Genomic DNA, 21,678 nt, shown 5'->3' on the forward strand with positions numbered 1-21,678 from the left:
TATGAGTTGGGAATAAAACAGATCACTTCATCTGTGTACCATCCTGAAACTCAGGGAGTTTTGGAAAGATTTCATTCTACTCAAAAATATAATGGGGGGAGGCATGATGGCGTAGGAAGAGTACATGGAAAAACACCTCCCCCTGACAGAACTAATTAAAACCCAAATTACAAATTTTGGAAACATTTTTAAAGATACTTAAAGTACTGGTGAATATACCCGCCTTACAACTATGAGGAAAATTAAAACACGTTGGGAAGAAATCAACAGTTAAACAAGCTGGAAGTGTGGAAGAAATCCAGCCTACCTTGCAAAGTGAGCCTCCAGGCTCGAGTGCAGCTCCTCCCCAACCTCAACGGACATTGCTGGGCAAGGTACAGTTGACTCCGACGCCAGTCTTGCGTCCCACGGCGCAAAATGGTGCCGGTGTCTGACAACAACCTTCTCCCGACGAGGAGGACGCTTCACGCATGCGCACAATGACTGATTGGGCTCAGGCTGCAGAGGGACCCGACCTCCACCAGCCTAGCAACCCTGGGCTGGGGGGTGGGGTCCGTACCCGCAGTTGGGTGGTCCAACTGTTTCATTGATGGAGGGGTAGAAGGAAGAAGAAGTCCCCGTGCTGAAGTACAGTTACTGGAGGAGACTGCAAGCTTAATGGAGGGTAGGCCTAAAATGAAGAAGTTTGCTTTACCTAAATCAGATTTATCATCCATTTATCCTGTTTTAAACGATATAGTTAATTGGATTGGAAGTTTGGCTATGCAAATGAATCATGGATTTACTGAAATGAGAGGTACGATGTCCGAGATACAGGGAGAAATTTCTACTGTTAAAATGGATGTGAGTAAATGTCTTCGATCAGTTGATAAGGTGCAAGATCATTTCAAAAATCTTGAAGAATCCTTTCTTGAATGTAAAGATGAGATGCATCAATATAAAGAAAGAGCTGATCAGATAGAAGATTTGTTTACTGGTTGGGAAGTGCAGAAGACAGATTTACTGAAAAAAGATTGATACTTTGGAAAATCAAAGCCGAAGGAATAACGTTAAGATTGTGGGATTACTAGAAGACATTGAGGGTCCGAATCTGCTGCAGTTTTTCCGAACAAGTATTCCTGAGGTTTTAAGAATGGAGGAATTTCCAGATGGACTGGAATTGGATAGAGTGCTCTGGGTGGTTAGACGAGAACCATATCCTGGCCAGGGTCCTCAATCCATTTTGATCCGGTGCATACGGTATCAAAACCAAGAGAAAATTTTGAGACTTCCAGTTCAGAATACCAGACGTAACCAGAGTCCATTGATTGTTCAGAATAAGAGTTTTCTTTAATGCTGATTTTAGTCAAGATATTATTAAATGTCGTAAGGAGTTTAATACAGCTAAAAATGTTTTGTGGCAGAAAGGGTACAAGTTTGCATTCCATTACCTTGCAGTGTTGAAGGACTTTTATGGAAATTTCCAGTCTCAGTTTTTTGATAATTCTTTACTATTTAATAAGCAGGGTCAAGATCAGTCCCTCAACAACAAGTGGTGATATCTGAGAAAAGAGAGATGGAGACACGACAACAGATTGATATTGATAATGATGATAATCAGGTTAACCGTGCATTAGAGGTAGCTTATCATACTTGATGTAATTGTATCTTTTGATTATTGCTTGTTCTCTTCGGGTAGGGGGTGGCTCAGATGTCAACTCTTACGAAGTCATCAGCCACTTGTGGCATTGTCACTACCGTGTAATTGAGGGAAGGGGGGGAGGGAATTCTACACTTACATTGTTGTAATTTTTGGTTTTTTTTTCCCAAAGGTTTTTTTGGGGGGTTTTATTTTGTTAATTTTTAAAGAGTTTTTTCTTTTTAATTTTGAGCTGTGAGGGGTGCCCCTCCAGGGGAGACTTAAGGCTTATGGGTAATTTGAATTTTGCAACTTTTAATGTTAATGGGGTTAATAACCGGATTAAAAGAAAATGGGTGTTAGCTAATATCAAGAAGATGAAGATTGATATTGCATTCTTACAAGAAAATCACTTGACTGAAAAGGAACACCAGAAGTTGAAAAGAGACTGGGTTGGGCATGCTATAGCAACGGCTTTTAATTCCAAAGTAAGAGGTGTTGCTATTCTAATACATAAAAAGTTATCTTTTACATTGGTTTCAGTTTTTGCAACAGCAGGTAGAGTGTTAGTGGTAATTTGTAAGATTTTTTTCAGAGGCCTGGACATTAATGAATGTTTATGCACCTAATGTGGATGATGAGAGAGGCTTTTTTTTTAAAATTTAAATCAGGCAAATGATAATGCTTTGGTGGGGGGTGATTTCAATTGTTGAATGGACCCCTTATTGGATAAATCTCCAGAAATGTTGGGTAAAACAAAAATGGCCTAACAGTTGTCAATGAAAGAGCTGAATATGATAGAGATTTGGAGGAAGTTAAATCTTTTTATTCAGATAGACATGAATCTTATTTCAGAATTGACTTATTTTTAGTATCAGCACAATTGCAAGGTAGATTTACTCAGGTTGAATATAAAAGTAGGATATTGTCTGATCACTCTTTACTATAGGGAGCCTTGGTTTTCGAGGAATATTAGAAATTTGGTTAGGAGAAAGAGGGAGGTGTACAAGAGGTATAAACAGCAGGGTGCTGAGAAATTGAAAGAGGACTACAAGGAGTGTAGAAAAAATCTTAAGAAAGAAATTAGAAAGGCCAAAAAGAGGCACGAAGAGGCTTTGGCAGGCAGAGTAAGAATAAATCCAAAGGGTTTCTATAGGTACATTAAAAGTTAAAGATTAGTGGAGGGATAGAATTGGACCCCTTGTAGATAGGGAGGGTAGGCTGCGTGAGAAGTCAGAGGAGATTGGGGAAATTTTAAATGATTTATTTTCCTCGGTATTCACTAGGGAAAAAAATTTGTACCAGTTGAAGTAAAGAAAAATAGTGGGGAGGTCATGAATCATATAAGGATAACCGAGGAGGTAGTGATGGCAGTGTTAAAAAAGATAAAGGTGGACAAATCTCCGTGTCCGGACAAAGTATTCCCAAGGACACTCAGGGAGATTAGTGTACAGATAGTGGGGCCATTAACAGAGGTAGTGCCAGAGGATTGGAGGGTGGCTCATGTTGTTCCGCTGTTTAAGAAAGGGTCCAAATGTAAGCCTGGAAATTATAGACCTGTGGGTCTGACGTCTGTGGTGGGTAAGTTGATGGAAAGCTGAGGGATGGCATTTACAAATATTTGGAAGAACAGGGATTGATAGGTAGTAGTCAGCATGGTTTTGTCAGGGGTAGATCATGCTTAACAAACCTTATAGAGTTTTTCGAGGGGGTTACAAAAAAGATTGATGAAGGGAAGGCTGTGGATGTTGTCTATTTAGACTTTAGTAAAGCTTTTGACAAAGTTCCCCACAGGAGGTTAGGAAAAAAGGTGGAGGTATTAGGTATAAATAAGGAGGTAGTGAAATGGATTCAGCAATGGTTGGATGGGAGGTGTCAGAGAGTAGTGGTAGAAAATTGTTTGTCAAATTGGAGGCCGGTGACTAATGGAGTTCCTCAGGGATCGGTCCTGGGTCCACTATTGTTTGTTATATATATTAACGATCTGGAAGAAGGGGTGGTGAATTGGATAAGTAAGTTTGCAGATGATACAAAGATTGGTGGTATTGTGGTCAGTGAGGAAGATTACCGTAGCTTAAAGAGATATAGGAAAGCTAGAGGAGTGGACTGAGAAAAGGCTGATGGAATTTAATACGGATAAGTGTGAAGTGTTGCATTTTGGAAAGGCAAATCTAAATAGGTCATATACATTAAATGGTAGACAATTGAGGAGTGCAGAGCAACAAAGGGATTTAGGAGTTATGGTAAATAGTACCCTCAAAGTTGATACTCAGGTAGATAGAGTGGTGAAGAAGGCATTTGGATTGTTGGCCTTCATAAATCGGAGTACTGAATTCAAGAGTTGGGATGTTATGATGAAATTGTACAAAGCATTGGTGAGGCCAAATTTGGAATACTGTGTGCAGTTTTGGTCACCAAATTATAGGAAGGATACAAACAAAATAGAGAGAGTGCAGAGAAGGATCACGAAAATGTTGACAGGATTTCAGGGTTTGAGTTACAGAGAAAGGTTGAGCAGCCTGGGGCTTTTTTCTCTGGAGCGTAGAAGATTGAGGGGGGATTTGATGGAGATGTTCAAGATTTTAAAAGGGACAGAAAGAGTCAACGTGGATAGGCTTTTTCAATAAGAGTGGGAGATATTCAAACCAGAGGCCATGGTTTGAGATTGAAGGGGGAAAATTATAAGGGGAACATGAGGGGAAATTTCTTCACGCAAAGGGTGGTTGGGATGTGGAATAAGCTTCCGACGGAGGTGGTTGAAGCAGGAATGTTATTTACATTTAAGGAAAGACTGGATAATTACATGGAGGGAAAAGGATTAGAGGGGTATGGACCAGGTGCTGGTCAGTGGGACTAGGAAGGTGGGGATTTGTTCTGGCATGGACTAGTAGGGCCAAACTGGCCTGTTCTGTGCTGTATATGGTTATATGGTTATATTATCACTTTCTTGTACAGGTGGTGACAGAGCTGCAACAGCATATCGTTGGAGATTTAACTCAGCATTGTTGAAACAACCTGAATTCATCGATTATATACGGGAACATATAAAAACAATTTTTGCAAATAAATGAAGGTGCAGTGTATTTCGTGTTATGGGATGCTTTAAACGTGCATTTGAGGGGCCAGATCATTAGTTACTCAGCCAAAGTTAAGAACAATATTTGGCAGAGAGTCAGGATTTGGAGAAGAAAATTGATAAATTGGAAAAGGAAGTATATTGCAACATAATGGAAGAAAAAAAAGCTCAGTTAACTAAGTTAAAGTTAAGATAATAATACTTTACAAATGTATCAATTTGAGAAACTGTTCTAGAGATCTAAACAACTTTATTATCAGTTAGGTGAACGTGCCCATAAGATCCTGGCATGGCAATTGAAAACTGAACAGACTTCGAGGACTATTAATGCTGTTAGAAAAGATGCAACTGTTACTTATAAACAGGTGATTAATGATGAATTTTGTTCATTTTATAAAGATTTATATACTTCTGGTTCGAATTGATACATTTTTGTCTAATTTAGGTATGCCAATGTTGGAAGATAAAGAGATTAAGGAGTTAGATATTCCATTTAATGAGATGGAATTTAAAGAGGCCATGCAATCTATGACTCGGGGGAAATCCCCAGGCGAGGATGGTTTTACCTCTGAATTTTTTTGACTTATTGTTCCCTATATTAATGAAAGTTGTGAATCGGGCAACCGAAACTGGTTCTTTTCTGGAATCTTTTTCTCAGACACTGATTACTGTAATTCCAAAAAAAAATAGAGATCCATTAAAGGTTGGATCTTATTGACCGATTTCTTTACTGAATGTAGACTACAAAATAGTGGCAAAGGTTTTGGCTAACAGATTGGTAAGTTTTTGCTGAAGTTGGTTCATGGGGAACCATGAGGAAATTGAAGGGATTGAAGGCCGATAAATCCCAAGGGCCTGATAATCTACATCCTAGGGTACTTAAAGAAGTGGACATTCAGATAGCAGATGCTTTAAGAATTATTTTCCAGAACTCGATAGACTCAGGATCAGTATCCATGGATTGGAGGGTAGCTAATGTTACCCCACTATTTAAAAAGGGGGGTAGAGAAAAAGCGGGGAATTATAGGCCGGTGAGCCTTACATCAGTAGTGGGCAAAATGATGGAATCCATTGTTAAGGATGTAATAGCGGAGTATATGACTAGCAGAGAAGGGATCGGACAGAGTTAACATGGATTTACAAAAGGTAAATCGTGCTCGACAAATCTATTGGAATTCTTTGTGGAATTAATTGCCACAGAGAGCAGTAAAGGCAGGTTCATTAAATATATTTAAGAGGGAATTAGATATATTTCTTCAGTATAAGGGAATTAGGGGTAACGGAGAGAAGGCGGGCACGGTGTACTGAACTTTAAGATCAGCCAGGCTCGAAGGGCCAAATTACCTACTCCTGCTCCTATCTTCTATGTTTCTATGTAGATCAGGCTGGGTTTATTTAAAAACAGAAATTCAAAGGATAATATTGTGAAGTTGATTTCTTTGATCAATGCCTCTTGGGAGCAACCCAACCAACCCATGATAATGGCTTTAGATGCAGAAAAAGCATTTGATAGAGTGGAATGGAATTTTTTATTTAAAGTATTACAGAAATTTAAATTGGGACCACTCTTTACTGGTTGGGTGAAAGCATTATATAAAAATCCATTGGCTAGGGTGGTGACAAATGGGAAAATATCTTCTTCTTTTGCACTGACTAGATTGACCAGGCAGGGCTGTCCTTCATCACCAGCCTTATTTGCATTGGTCATCGAACCATTGGCTCATGATTAGACAGGATGAAAATATTAAAGGTATTAAGGTAAACACATTAATTTGTTTGCAGATGATGTTTTAGTATATTTAACACACCCTGAGCAATCTTTGGGACATCTGCAAGCACAATTAGAGCAGTTTGATAAAATGTCAGGATATAAAGTTAACTGGGTGAAAAGTGACATCATGCCATTGGTAGAGGATTATTCAGCTTTTAAACAAAAAACTCTACTTTGGTGGTCTGATAATATTAAATATTTAGGGATCATTGTGGATGTTGATTATCAACATTTATACGTTAAGTTATCTGCCTTTATTGAGTAAAATTAAATATGACAAATAGATGGAAAGACTTACCAATAACTTTGATAGGATGTGTTAATTGTATAAAAATGAATATCTTTCCACAAATAGAAAATTTATTTCAATCAATTACTTGTAAACTTCCCAAAAAATTTTAAGGACTTAAATGCTTTAGTATGATTGTTCTTGTGGAAGGGTAAGTTGGCGAGAGTCTCATTACAAAAATTGACTTGGAGGTAATGCTTTAGGGGGACTACAATTACCACATTTTCAAAATTATGATGAAGCAGCCCAGTTAAAATTCATCAATAGGATGTTTGATACTGTTCGTCCTTTGATATGCGCTAAAGTGGAGATGGCCCAACTTGTGGCATAAAATGTCGATCAACTGATTTATAAATAGAATCCTTGTTTTTTACAAAATGATAATTTACCCATGTTGAAACACTTAATGGAGATATGGCATAATAGGAATCAGATTGTTGGAACTAAAGGTAAAATTTCTGCCAGGACTCCATTGTACCAGAATAAATTCTTCTCTTTTTCAATGAACAATCAATATTTGAAATCATGGGAACAGTAAGGTATCAAGTTGGTACAAGACTTATGAAGCTGGTTCTTTTCTTTCATTCAACAGACTTAAAGAAAAATTTGGAATTATGTCAAATACACTGTTTGCATACTATGAAGTTCGTGCTTTATTGTTAGATAATTTTGGACACGAGTTAAAGTTACCTAAGCAAACGAACTTTGAAGCTTTAATCACAGAAGGAGGCAAGAAAGGATTTATTTCAGAATTGTACACTTTGTTACAATGTAAAATGAGGAAGTCAGATCTGTATAATTCAGGAATTAAATGGGAGGAAGACTTAAGTTATTCCAATATCTCAGGACGAATGGATGATTGTGTGTGAAGACAGTATGACTACATTTATAAAGGTGAGATATAGATTGGTTCATTATAATATTCTTCATCAGCTGTATTTAACTCCTGAGAAGTTAAAGAAATTTGGATTTAGTTCTTCTGATTTATGTTTTCGGCATAAAGAACTAATGGTTCTTTTCTACACTCAGTCTGGCTTTGCAAAAAGGTGAAACCTTTTTGGTGTAGAATTTTTGGAAGGCCTGATTAAGTTTAAATTGGAACTTGACCCAATGTTATTTTTACTTGGATACAGTACAATATTGATTTTGGGTTTAAAATTGGAGAATTCCCAACTTGCATTTATTCGACTGGCTTTAGCAGTGGCTAGGCAGTGTATTGCAAGTACTTGGAAAAAAGAAATTGAGTGGAATATTCAGAGATGGGATTCTGAGATGCGATCGTCCATTCCATTGGAAAAGATAACTTACAAGATAATTATTCTTTTTTAATTAAGGTATGGGATCCATACATGAAACATATGGGTTTAGTAATGTAATAAGGTTTTTCTTTCTCCCCAGAAAGAGAGGGTACACATCATAGCAATAAGTAAATGATGATACATGCGTAGTTATTGGGGAGGGGGGGGGGTTTATGAGGGAGGGGGAATAAAAGGGAGAAAAAGTTTTGTATATTTGTATTTCTTTATTTGCCTCTATACTATATCTTTAATAAATAAAATATACAAAAAAAATATGATGAGGATTTGTTGTTTGGAGAATGGGAAAGATTAGGACAAAGGTATGCATTTATTGTTATTTACAGCAAGAGAGGCTGTGCAGGAGTCATTAGGTTTCAGCCCTTTTGAAATTGTGTTGGACATCAGGTTAGAGGCCCTTTAATGTTGATAAAAGAACAGTGGGTTAATGAGGATGTGCAGTTGGACTTGCTGGATTATGTTTCTAAATTTAAAGATAGGCTACAAAAAGTGTGGACTTTGGCTCAAGAGAATTTAGAAATGGCTCAGGGTAAAATGAAGCATTTATTTGACAGGAAAGCTCGTGATGAATTTTAAGACAGGAAGTAAAATCATGGATCAGGATGTGGAATATATGTTGAGAAATTATATTATTAGACCTTCAAACTCAGATTGGAATTCTCCTTGTATTCTGGTGCCAAAACCAGATGGAACTGTTAGGTTCAGTACAGAATACAGGAAGGTTAATTCATTAACTAAAACAGATACTTATCCTATTCCAAGAATAGATGACTATTGATAAAATTGGAAAAGCTAAATTTCTTACTAAATTGGATTTGTTGAAGGGTAACTTGGATTTGTTGAAGGGTAACTGGTGTGTGAGAGAGGAAAGAATATTTCGGCCTTTATAACTCCATCCGGTTTATATGAGTAGAATGTGTTACCTTTTGGCATGAAAAATGCCCCTGCAACATTCCAGAAGATTATTAATTCGGTAATCCAAGGGTTAACTCATACAGATGCTTATATTGATGACTTGGTCACAAAAAGTGATACATGGGAAGAACATCTAAGGGAATTGGACAAATTGTTTGCAAAATTATCCAAAGCAAACTTAACTGTCCATTTAGCAAAAAGTCAATTTACAAATGCCACTGTGTCATACTTAGGACATGTAGTTGGTCATGGCAAAGTTACACTTATTCAAGCTAAGATGAATGCAATTTTCTGAGTTTCCTATTCCCAATGGCAAGAAAGCAGTGAGAAGGTATTTAGGAATGGCAGGATATTATATGAAATTTTGCTGAGGTTGCTCTTCCTTGAACCAAACTTTTGAAGAAAGGGGAGAAATTTGTGTGGACTAAAGATCATCAGAGAACTCTGGGAAATTTCAAGGAGATGCTGTGCCATAGCCCTGTGTTAAAATCTCCTAATTTTGACAGACCATTTTCTGTAGCAGTGGATGCCAGTGAGGGAGCAGCAGGTGCAGTTTTATTACAAAACCAATGAAATTGACCATCCAGTTGCCTATTTTTCAAAAAAATTCAATGTTCATCAAAGGAACTATTCCACTATTGAGAAAGAACTGTTGTCTATAATATTTGCACTGCAGAATTTTGATGTATATCTCGGTACCTCTCATAAACCAATTGTGATATTTACTGACCACAATCCTCAGGTTTTTTTGAATAAAATGAAGAATAAAAACAGAATATTATTAAACTGGAGTTTAATATTACAAGAATATAATCTACAAAATAATCATATCAGAGGTAGAAATAATGTAAGCGGGACTGGGTTAGACAAGTCTTCTATTCTTCATTTAATTCAAAGGCAAAAGGAGTTGTGGTTTTGGTACATAAGAATTTACCGTTTCAACTGCAAGATGAGGAGAAAAATGGAGGAAGACTACTTAAGTTGAATTGTATGATTTCTAATGAAGCCTGGACTTTGATTGATGTTTATGCTCCAAATGTTGAAGATACTGCTTTTATTACAGAAATATCTTTATTATTGGGACAAGCTAATTCCAATGTGATGATTGGGGGGGGATTTAAATATGGTATTAGAACCGTTATTGGATAAGTATCCAAAGGTAATTAAGAAATCTAAGATGGCGATACATATGGCTAATATGATGAAAGATTTGAATTTAGTTGATATTTGGCGTAGATTTAACCCTACACAGAAAGATTTTTCTTTTTATTCTTCTCGACATAATTCTTTTTCAAGACTTGATTATTTTTTAATTTTGGCACATTTACAGGATAAGGTTATATCTGTGGATTATAAGGCGAGGTTAGTTTCAGATCATTCATTGTTATTATTGGAATATCAAAGTTCTCAAGTTACACAACATACTTTAAGATGGAGATTTAATGCTATGTTATTACAAAAGCCAGAATTTATTGTTTATTTGAGAAAACAAATTGAGGATTTCATTGCTAATAATGTTCACTCTGTTTCTGATCAGTTTGTTTTGTGGGACGCAATGAAAGTTTTTTTATGAGGTCAAATTATCAGTTATGCATCTAAACTGAAGAAAGAGAGTGTTAGAGAAATTGAGGATTTGGAGAAGAAAATAACAATCTGTGAAAAAGAATTTCAAAAGAAAGCTACTGAATTCCAAAAGATCCAAATAACTAATTTAAAGTTGAAGTATAATAAGTTACAGTCATATCGATTTGAATGTTTGTTGAATCGTTCAAAAAATAAATTTTATGAATGGGGTGAGAAAGCTCATAAAGTATTAGCTTGGCAGTTAAAAAAAAGAACAGTTATCTAGGATTATACCAGCTATTAGAAATAAATTGGGTATTACTTTTAGTCAAAAAGAAATTAATGATGAATTTTGTAATTTTTACAAAAAACTTTATTTGACTGAATGTAAAGAGATAAAAGAAGATGCAATAGACTCTTTTTTGAAAAATATTAATTTACCACAGTTATCTCAAGAAGATAGACAAGAGTTAGATAAACCTTTTACGGATAGTGAAATTGAAATGGCTATAAAAGATATGCCAAATGGAAAAGCGCCTGGTGGAGATGGTTTTTCTATTGAGTTTTAAAAGACTTTTTATGTTGATATACCTTCTTTATTTAAGAATGTAATACAACAATTTTATGATACTTTTCAATTACCTGAGTCTTGTTCTAATGCTATAATTACAGTTATACCAAAAAAAGATAAAGATCCTTTACAGGTAGCTTCTTATCATCCTATATCTTTGTTAAATGTAGATTATAAAATAGTGGCTAAAGTTATGGCTAATAGGTTGGCTCAGTATTTACCAAAGATAATACATCTTGATCAAACAGGTTTTATAAAAAATAGGTATGCTTCGGATAATATTCTACGATTAATTACTTTGATAAATAGATCTAAATCTCAGAAGAATTATCCAATGGTGGTTTCATTGGATGCAGAAAAGGCATTCGATAGAGTAGAATGGAAGTTTTTATTTAAAGTACTTGAAAAGTTTTCGTTTGGTCTCTCATTTATTGGTATGATTAGGGCTTTGTATAATGGTCCGAAAGCTAGAGTTGTTACTAATGGTTTGCTTTCAGAATCCTTTAATTTAACAAGATCTACTAGACAAGGATGTCCATTATCACCTGCCTTGTTTGCTTTAGTTATTGAACCTTTAGCACAATTAATACGTCAGAATGAGAGTATCAAAGGTATGAGAGTCTTGAATGAAGTTTATAAAATAAATTTATTTGCGGATGATGTTTTGCTGTATTTGGTGGATCCCGATGTTTCTCTGCCAGCACTTCAAGATTCCTTAGAGATTTATGGTCAATTATCTGGTTATAAGGTTAATTGGACTAAAAGTGAAATTTTATCAATTAGTAAAGATGATTATTCAATGTTTAGAAATATTACGAATTTGAAGTGGACGAAACAAATTAAATATTTGGGAATTAATGTTAATACTGACTACCAAAATTTACATTCACTTAATTATTTTCCTTTAATGAAGAACATTAAGGCAGATTTAGTTAAATGGAAAGATTTACCTTTCGGTTTATTAGGAAGAATTAATACTATAAAAATGAATATTTTTCCTCGTGTACAATATTTATTTCAATCAATTCCCTATTGTTTACAAAAAAGATTTTTTAGGGATCTATATAAAGTAATTAGGGATTTTTTGTGGAAAGGAAAATTTCTTAGGGTGGCGTTGAAAAAATTGATGTGGGATTTTCAATTTGGAGGGTTACGGCTACCTAATTTTCAATTTTATTATGAAGCAGCTCAATTTAGATTTCTTAGCGCATTAATGGCCACACAAGATACGCCTAGTGGGGCACAGATAGAATTGGCAGTTATTTCTGAAAAATTTTCGAATGAATTTTTATTTTGATGGAATAAAAATTTGTTACGAACTTATGATGTACCAATATTGAAACATTTAATGAACTTATGGACAAGTAAATTACACAAAATGGGATTAAAAAATAAGTGGTTGGGAAGATTACCATTATATAATAATCAACTTGTTCCTTTCACGGTATCTAATACTATTTTGAAACAATGGGAGGAGAAAGGAATACATAATTTATCTGACTGTTTTCTAGAAGATAATTTTTGTTCTTTTGTAGAATTGCAAAAGAGATTTGATATAAGTGGTCATTCTATATTTGTGTATTATCAGTTAAGATCTTTTGTAAAACAGGTATGCGGTCGTCAAATGAATTTACTGTCTGAAACTGATTTTGAGAAATACGTGTTCTCATTTCCAAAAAAGGGTTATATATCAGGTTTGTATCATATTTTGTTGGAAAGTGAAAGTAAAATAGATTGGGATAAAGATAAAATGAAATGGGAAAAAGATTTAAATTTAACAATAACTGAAGAAGATTGGTCTGAAATTTGCCGTAATAGTGTTCGAAAATTGATTAATGCTAGATTGGTGATGATTAATTATAGTTTTATACATCAATTATATTTAACATCCGAAAAATTTTAAAAATTTGGTTTCAGTAAGTCAGATCTTTGTTTTCGTTGTGATCATGTTTCTGGTACTTTTTTACATGCTGTTTGGTTGTGTGATCGGTTACAACAATTTTGGAAAGGTATTCAATCTGTATTTAATAATTTATATAATCTTCATATTGTATTAGACCCTGATATATTTTTATTAGGGAATATGCAACCGTTGATTGATTTAGAATTAGATAATTACCAGATCTCTTTTATTTATTTAGCGCTGGCAGTGGCCAAGAAATGTATAGCGATTACTTGGAAGAATAGAAATGTATTGTCTTTAGATAGGTGGTATTCAGAGATGAAGTTTTGTTTGGTTATGGAAAGAATATCTTTTTCTATACAAGATAAGATGTCTTTTTATGAGTTAAAGTCGACCCCATTTATTGATTATATACAATTTAAATAAGTTTGAATTAATTATTTTCGTTTAAGTTCTTTTTGTTTTTGTTTTTTCATATATATTTTTATATAATAAAAATTTTTGGATTAATAATTAATACTTAATTAATACCTTTTTTGTTTTGTTTTTTTTGTTTGTTTTTATATATATATTGATCTTTTTTTTAAGATATATATTTTTTATTTTTTTTATTATTATTATACTAATAGTATTAATTTTTACTCTTTATCGTGGGGGTGGGGAGGGGGGGTTTAGGGGTTAAAAATAGTTTTTTTTTCTTAGTCTTAGTTTTTAGTTGTTAGGGGGAGATGCCGAGATTGGTATTGTATTAACTATGTTATATTATACTTGTATTACTTTATTTTGTATTTTTTTTTTGTACGTGTATTACTTACTTTCTTTATATGTTAAAATTAATAAATAAAGTTTCAAAAAAAAAAAGGTAGAAATAATGTGACAGCAGATTGTCTGTCAGGATGTTAAAATTGATAGTGTATAGAAATATTTACTCTCAACATTTGGTTATATTGTTATAACATGTTATATATTGTGTACTGTTATCACTTTATTGATTGTAAAGTCAGTTTAGTAATAACTGAATATCAACTCAAGGTTGTAGGGGAAAATGGGGCAGTTTTTTTTTTAAAGAGTAGGTCACATATAAACACTTCAAAGCAGATCTCATTTAAAATACTGGAGCTCTGCTCAAGCCAGACAGGCCAGCTCAGAACACCTTTGCAAATGCTTTGGGGAGTGCCCAAGGGACTTCACTAATGGATTGTTGTTTTGGAAAGCAACAAATGAAAGAACTCAGAAGATTGGATCCAGAGCCGCAAGCCGTCTGAGGGCAGTTTGCTGTTCTAAGAGGGTCATGTGGTTTTGCAAGCAGAGAGAGTCAAACAGGCTTCTCAGAGAGAGAGAGAGAGAGAGAGAGAGAGAGAGAGAGAGAGAGAGAGAGAGAGAGAGAGTCAGCAGCAGCAGCAGCTGGGACTGGAACAGGACAACCTGGCAAGCTTGTGGAAAAACCCCATTTTGAAAATGGGTTATGAGTTCTTAGTTCAGCCTGGTCAAAACCCTTGTGGTCCATACAAGAGGAGAGGACTGGTTGCTTAATGCTTTACTTGAAATAAGGGAAACAAAAAGGAAATCCGTAATGACCTGAAAGAGATTATCATCCAGAGAACCCTGAGGGTGCAAGTTTCTTTGGCAAGACACTGATGTAGCTGATTAAAAGGGATCGGTTTGGGTCCAGGAACAACAAATCTCTCTCAGAAAACCAACAAGAGCCTTCCTGAATGGTAACCATTTACCTTTCAAGTACCAAAGCCTTGTGAACTTTATAAATGTTAAATTCTGTGCACAGTATAAGAATTGCCTGTAACCAGTAAACTTGGATGAATGAGAAGTGCATTTGGACTTTTCTGAACTTACACACACACATTACATACACGTGCACTTAGAATTAGAAGGAGTTAAAATAGATAAGATAAAATTTGATCCTGTTTTCATGTTTAAAGATAATTAAAAGCAACTTTTGTTTAAGTAACCATTTGCCTTGGTGAATAACTATTGCTCCTGGGTTTTGGGGTCCTCTGGGCTCGTACCAGTGTGCATGAGGGTGAGTGTCTGTGAGTGCGAGTTTCCCTCCGTGCGTGTCCGTCCATGTGTAAGTGTGCATCTGTGTGTGTATGTGTGTGCGAATGTCTGTGAGCATGTGTAAGAGGTGACAATCCATCAGATTGCTATAATTTAGGTCAGGCACAATCCAAAGGAACACATCCAATTAACCCAATTTACAACATCCCACAGGGAGAATCGTTAAATAACTCACTGCTTAAATTCCCACAAACATGGATTCACTGAGGACTGGGTTAACCCAGTCTCAACCATTGTGGAGGGGTCTTCACTCTGTGTCCCACCCCGGGAGTGTGTGACGGGTCAGGGGGAGAGGGAACTTCATACTGTGTCCCACGCCAGGAGTGTGTGGCGGGACAGGGGAGAGGGGGCTTCACTCTGTGTCCCACCCCGGGAGTGTGCAGCGGGACAGGGAAGAGGGGGCTTCACTCTGTGTCCCACCCCAGGAGAGTGTGGCGGAACAGGGGAGAGGGGGCTTCACTCTATGTCCCACCCCAGGAATGTGTGACAGGAGAGGGAGCTTCATTCTGTGTCCCACCCCAGGAGTGTGTGACGGGATGGGGGGGACGGGATGGGGGGGCGGGGGTGGGAAGAGGGGGCTTCACTCTGTGTCCCACCCCGGGAGTGTGTGGCAGAACAGGGGAGAGGGGGCTTCACTCTATGTCCCACCCCAGGAATGTGTGACAGAATGGGGGGAGAGGGAGCTTCACTCTGTTTCCCACCCCGGGAATGTGTGACGGGAGAGGGGGGAGCAGGAGAGGGAGCTTCACTGTGTCCCACCCCGGGAGTGTGTGACGGGAGAAGGGGGGGTGAGAGGGAGCTTCATTCTGTGTCCCACCCTGGGAATGTGTGACGGGATGGGAGGGGCGGGGGGGGGAGAGGGAGCTTCATTCTTTGTCCCACCTCGGGAATGTGTGATGGGATGGGGGGAGAGGGAGCTTCACTCTGTTTCCTACCCCGGGAGTGTGTGACGGGATGGGGGGTGAAAGAGGGAGCTTCACTGTGTCCCACCCCGGGAGTACGGGATAAGGAGAGAGGGGATTCTGCTCAGTGGCCTACCCCGGGGGTGCATGACTCTCCCATTTTGGCAGAGGTCCCTAGCATTGACCTGGAGCGGTTACGAAGGGCTTTTCCCCCTTACCTTGACACTGGAACCCTTGCTTTCCCAATCCCCTGTCGAGAAAAGGAAGTTGTGTGAGTGAACTCATTTCAAATCAGCTCAAGTTATTGTCATCTGATCATGAAACAACGTTCTCTGGTCCTCAGTGCAGAGCACACAGACACACTCAGTCATAACACATGTATAGACACACAGGACAAGTCTTCATCTTCTAATCTTCACAGCCGAGTTCCACAGCAACACGGGACCGTATTCTCAACCCCCTGCTCTATTCACTTTACACCCACAACTGTGTGGCTTAGTACGACAATAACCCCATCTACATATTCACCGACGATCCCAAAGTAGTGGGTCGTATAAAGGACGGGGATGAGTCAGCGAACAGGATGGAAATTGAACAGTGCACCAACAACAACCTTGCACTCAATGTCACCAAAACTAAGGAGCTGATGGTTAACTTCAGGAAAGGAAAGCCAGAGGTTTACAATCCAGTGATCATTGGGAATCAAGGGTGTGGAGGGGGAGCACATTTAGGTTCTTGGTAGTCACCATCTCAGATGATCACTGGAGGTTTGATATGACATCAGAAACCCTGACAAATTTCTACAGAGGGGTGGTGGAAAGTTTGCATCTTGGTCTGTGAACGGGACACCAATACCCCTGAGCACAGAGCCCTGCAAAAGGTCATGGACACAGCCCAGGACATCACAGGAAAAGTCCTCCACACCGTCGAGAACATCTACAGGGAACCCTGCCATCGGAGAGCAGCAGCGATCATCAAGGACCCACACCACGTGCCGCATGCTCTGTTCTCACTGCTGCCATCAGGAGAGAGGTGTAGGGGCCACAAGTCTCACACCCACCAGGTTCAGGAGCAGCTACTACCCCCCCCCCCCACCATCAGACTCCTCAACAGCAACTCAATCAGAGACTCCTCTAAGGACTTGTGCACTTTACTGATTTTTCTCTCTCTGTATGGCAGTTTGTTCATGATTCTTTATTTGTTTACACATTTACGCTGTGTTCAGTTTATTTTTTGCACTGCCAATTAGTGGTGATTTTGCCACGCCCACAGGAAAAAGGAATCTCACGGTTGGGTATGATGTCGTGTATGTTCTTTGACAATAAACCATGGCTGGTTACTTCAGAGGGACCTTGGGGTCCAGATCCCTATATCCCTCAAAGTCACCGCACAGGTTGATAGGATCATTAAGAAGGCTTGTGGGATGCTGGGATTCATTAGTCGGGGGATTGGGTTCAGGAGTTGAGAGGTCACGTTTCAACTCTACAAATCTCTGGTGACCCCCCCCCCCCACTTGGAGAATTGTGTTCAGTTCTGATCACCTCATTACAAGAAGGATGAGGAAGCCATGGAGAGGGGGCAGAGGAGATTCACCAGGACATGGACTGGATCAGGAAACAATTCTTTATGAGCCAAGGTTCACAGAGCTGGGATTTTTCTCTTTGGAGTGTAGAAGGATGAGAGGAGACTTGATCGAGTTCAACAAGATTCTGAGAGTCATCGACAGTGTGGACAGTCAGCGCCTGTTTCCCAGGCTGGGATCAACAAATACCAGGGGACGTGTGTACAAAGTGAAGGGAGGGAAGTTTAGGGGAGACGTCAGGGGTAAGTTGTTGTTTTTTTTATATAAACACAGAGAGTGGGGGCCAGGAATGCCTTGTTGGGGATGGTGGTCGAACTTGGAACATTGGGAGAATTTAGGAGACTCTTCGACAGGGGTACTGGGTGTGAGGAAGGGAAGGGAGGGGTCAAGGTGGAGATAGCTATTGGCCAAAGGGTCTGGATGGCAGGGTGGGGGGAGGGGGTGGTTGGGTGGGGAGTGGAGTCGGGGGGGACTGCTGGGGCGTTGTGTAACTGTGTGGTCTTGCAGATCATCACAGACCATCCATACAAGTGGTCTGTAGACTCGTGGTCATTAGGGGTGCTGGTGTGTGAAAGATCTGGACCCTTGTCCCTCCGAACACATCCCAAACCTGGACCCGAGTGAGGGACCCAACCTCCCTCCACCCCCCAATACTGGTCCCACCTCCCATCTGCCATTGAATGGGTTCCTGTCCCTCTGAACACATCCCGAATGTGGACCCGAGTGTTCCTCAGACATTGTAACAGAAACCGCTTCAACCCCTCCCTACAGTGACCCATCCCATCCATTCTCCCCCTCCCTATGGTAACCCATCTTGTACACCCACCCCTCCATCCCCCTTCCTTCCTCCCTCCCGCTCCCTTCCACTCTCCCTCCCCGTTCCCCCCTCACCTTCTCTCCCCCCCCCCATCTTTCCCTTCTCCTTTCCTCTCTCTCTCTCTCAGTCCCCCCACCAGATGGTCAGTGCAGTGATTACAGAAGGTGGGCTACCCCCTCCCTCTCTGCCCCCCCACCTACCAGGATAAGTCAGTGCAGACTACAGAAAGTGGGCACCCCTCTCCCCTCCTGCCCGCCTCTCTCTGCCCTCTCTTCCCCTGCCCCCCATCCCCTCCTCAACCTACCAGATGATCAGTGCAATGACAACAGAAGGTGGGCTCCCCTCTCCCTCCTTGCCCCATCTCTCTGCCCCCTCTCCCCCTGCCCCTCTTCCTGCCCTACCTACCAGATGAAATCAGTGCAGTGACCACAGAAGGTGGGCTCCCTTCTCTCCTCTCCCCTAACCCCACTGCTCCCTCTCCCCCTGTTCTACCTACCAGACGAGGTTGGTGGAGTGACTACAGAAGGTGGGCTCCCCTCTCCCCCTGCCCACCTCTCTCTCTCCCCCCCTGCCTCCCCACCCCCTCTCCACCCCCTCTCCCCCACCTACCAGATGAAGTCGGTGCAGTGACTACAGAAGGTGGGCTGCCTGAAGAACCGAGCAAGGAACATGTGCCCCTTCACCTGGTGGACGTTTTTCTGCCGCACGGCCCCGCGCCGGGCGAACCGAGCCCCGGGCAGAGGGGCTGCGGGATCCTCGGGCTCCGGACAGCCAGGCTCCGGGCTCGCCAGCTCGGTCATACTCGCCTCTGACTGCCCACTGGTGGCAACACCGGCTCCAGGCAACCGGTCGATGCTTTTGTACCCGCTCCTTGGGAGGGCGGACCCCACTTAAAGCGGCAACGAAAATGACATTACCGCTTTAAGAAGGGAGCAGAGGGTTAAATCGCGGGGAAGTAGCGACTGGAACTCGGAGAATGCGCTGAATTTGATCTGAGAAAGGAATTTACAAAGTTAATCCCATTAAACTCCCCGCAATCTCAATATTACATGTGTCTGTATAGAAGATTACCCTAATATTAAAGCAAAATTTGCTCCACAACGATCTCCCAGATCCCTCTACAACACTGCCGCAGATTCCTCTACATCACTCCTCCAGATCCCACTCCAACACTCCCCCAGATCCCTCTATAACACTCCCCCAGATCCCATCACAACAGTCACCCAGATCCTTCCACATCACTCCCCCACATCCCTCTACAACACTTCCCCAGATCCCTCTACATCACTCACCCAGATCCCTCTAGAACACTCCCCCAGACCCTTCCACAACACTTCCCCAGATCCCTCTCCAACACTCACCCAGATCCCTCCACAAGACTCACACAGTTCACAAGACTCTCTCAGATATTTCTACATTACTCCCCCAGATCCCTCCACAACACTCTCACAGATCCTTCTACAACACTCCCCCAGATCACTCAACAACACACACTCAGATTCCTCAACATCACTCACCCAGATCCATCTACAACACTCTCTCAGATCCCTCTACTTCACTCCCCAGATCCCTCTACATCACTCACCCAGATCTCTCTAGAACACTCCACCAGATCCCTCACAACACTCCCCCAGATCCCTCTGCAAGACTCTCCCAGATCCATCCACTCAACAATGGTCCCACAGTTCCCTCCACTCTCCCACACTTCCCTGGATCCCTCCGTTCTGCAACAGTCCCCCAGATCTCTCCACTCTCCAACACTCCCCCAGATCCCTCCCCTCACCCACACTCCCCCGGATCTCTCCTCTCTACAACACTCCCCCAGATCCCTCCCCTATACAACAATCCCCCGGATCCCTCCTCTCTACAACACTCCACCAGATCCCTCCGCACCACAACACTTTCTCGGATTCTTCCCCTCTACAACACTCCCCCAGATCCCTCCGCTCTACAACACTACCCCGGATTCCTCCATTCCACAACATTCCCCCCAGATCCCTCCCCTCTACAACATTCCCCCAGATCCCTCTGCTCTACAACACTACCCCGGATTCCTCCATTCCACAACACTCCCCCCAGATCCCTCCCCTCTACAACACTCCCCCAGATCCCTCTGCTCTACAACCCTCCCCCAGATCCCTGCCCTCTACAACACTCCCCCAGCTCCCTCCCTCGACAACACTCCCCTGGATCTCTCCCCTCTACAACACTCCCCCAGATCCCTCTGCTCTACAACACTACCCCGGATTCCTCCATTCCACAACACTCCCCCCCTGATCCCTTCCCTCTACAACACTCCCCCCAGATCCCTCCCCTCTACAACACTCCCCCGGATCACAGGTCTGACCCACATTTCACCTCTCAAAATCTTACCCCTCACTTTTCCCTGGTTTTAATTCCACAGTCTGTGCCTCTGCCCATCTCTCCCAACCTTTCCAGATCTGCTTCAATCTTTCACAACCACCTTCCCACCCCACACCACTGGACCACAGAACCATAGAACACTACAGCAGAGAAACAGTCCCCTTAGGCCCTTCTAGTCTGTGCTGAACCATTTTCCTGCCCCATCCCACTGCCCTTCTCTCAGTCCATAACCCTCCGTACCTCTCCCATCCATGTACCCATCCAAATACCTCTTCAATGTTAAAATTGAGCCCGCATTCACCACCTCAGCTCGTTCCTCATCCCACCGCTCTCTGTGTTAGGAAGTTCCCCTTCATATTTCCCCTAAACTTCTCTCCTTTCACCCTTAACCCACATCCTCTGATTTGGATCTTAACTCCCCTCAGTGGAAAAAGCTGACCTACATTTACTCTGTCTGTCCCCCTCATAATTTTAAACCCTTCCATCAAATCTCCCCTCCTTCTAGTAAATCTTCTTTGCATCTTTCTATCTTATTGAGATCTTTCCAGTAGTTCGGTGACCAAAACTGCACAATTTCTCCAAATGTGGCCTCACCAATGAGTTCTACAATTTTACCATAATAACATCGCAACTCCTGTACTCAAAGCTCTCTTTACAACCCTGTTCACCTGTGATGCCATTTTCTGGGAATTATGTAACTATATTCCCAGGTCCCTCTGTTCTATTGCACTCCTCAGTGCCTGACCCTTTACCTTGGACGACTGACCTTGGTTTGTTCTTCTAAAATGCAACACCTCACACTTGTCTGCATTAAATTCCATCAGCCATTTTTCAGCCCATTTTTCCAGGTGGCCCAAATCTCTCTGCAAACTTTGAAAACCTTCCTCTCTGTCCACAAATTCTCCATTCTTAGTG

At 40.6% G+C, this 21,678-nt stretch overlaps 2 protein-coding genes across 2 annotated transcripts in view; one reads left to right on the forward strand and one right to left on the reverse strand.

The window, feature by feature from the left end:
* The window catches only part of LOC138756764 (protein kinase C alpha type-like), a 97,400-nt gene extending 78,201 nt beyond the window's left edge, over positions 1-19,199 (reverse strand). The window contains exons 1-2 of the mRNA XM_069923149.1: positions 19,009-19,199; positions 16,219-16,250 (exon numbers count right to left, since the gene is read on the reverse strand). Coding sequence (XP_069779250.1) covers positions 16,219-16,250; positions 19,009-19,199 — 223 coding nt within the window. The remainder of the gene's footprint in view (positions 1-16,218; positions 16,251-19,008) is intronic.
* Positions 19,200-19,251: 52 nt separating this feature from the next.
* LOC138756765 (uncharacterized) lies at positions 19,252-20,795 on the forward strand. The gene is made up of 2 exons (XM_069923150.1): positions 19,252-19,259; positions 19,604-20,795. The coding sequence occupies exons 1-2, from the start codon at positions 19,252-19,254 to the stop codon at positions 20,793-20,795; spliced, it is 1,200 nt and encodes a 399-aa protein (XP_069779251.1).
* The last annotated feature ends 883 nt before the right edge of the window (positions 20,796-21,678 follow it).

The sequence above is a fragment of the Narcine bancroftii genome, chromosome 3 (genome assembly GCF_036971445.1).
Source record: "Narcine bancroftii isolate sNarBan1 chromosome 3, sNarBan1.hap1, whole genome shotgun sequence".
In the NCBI taxonomy this organism is placed as follows: Eukaryota; Metazoa; Chordata; class Chondrichthyes; order Torpediniformes; family Narcinidae; genus Narcine; species Narcine bancroftii.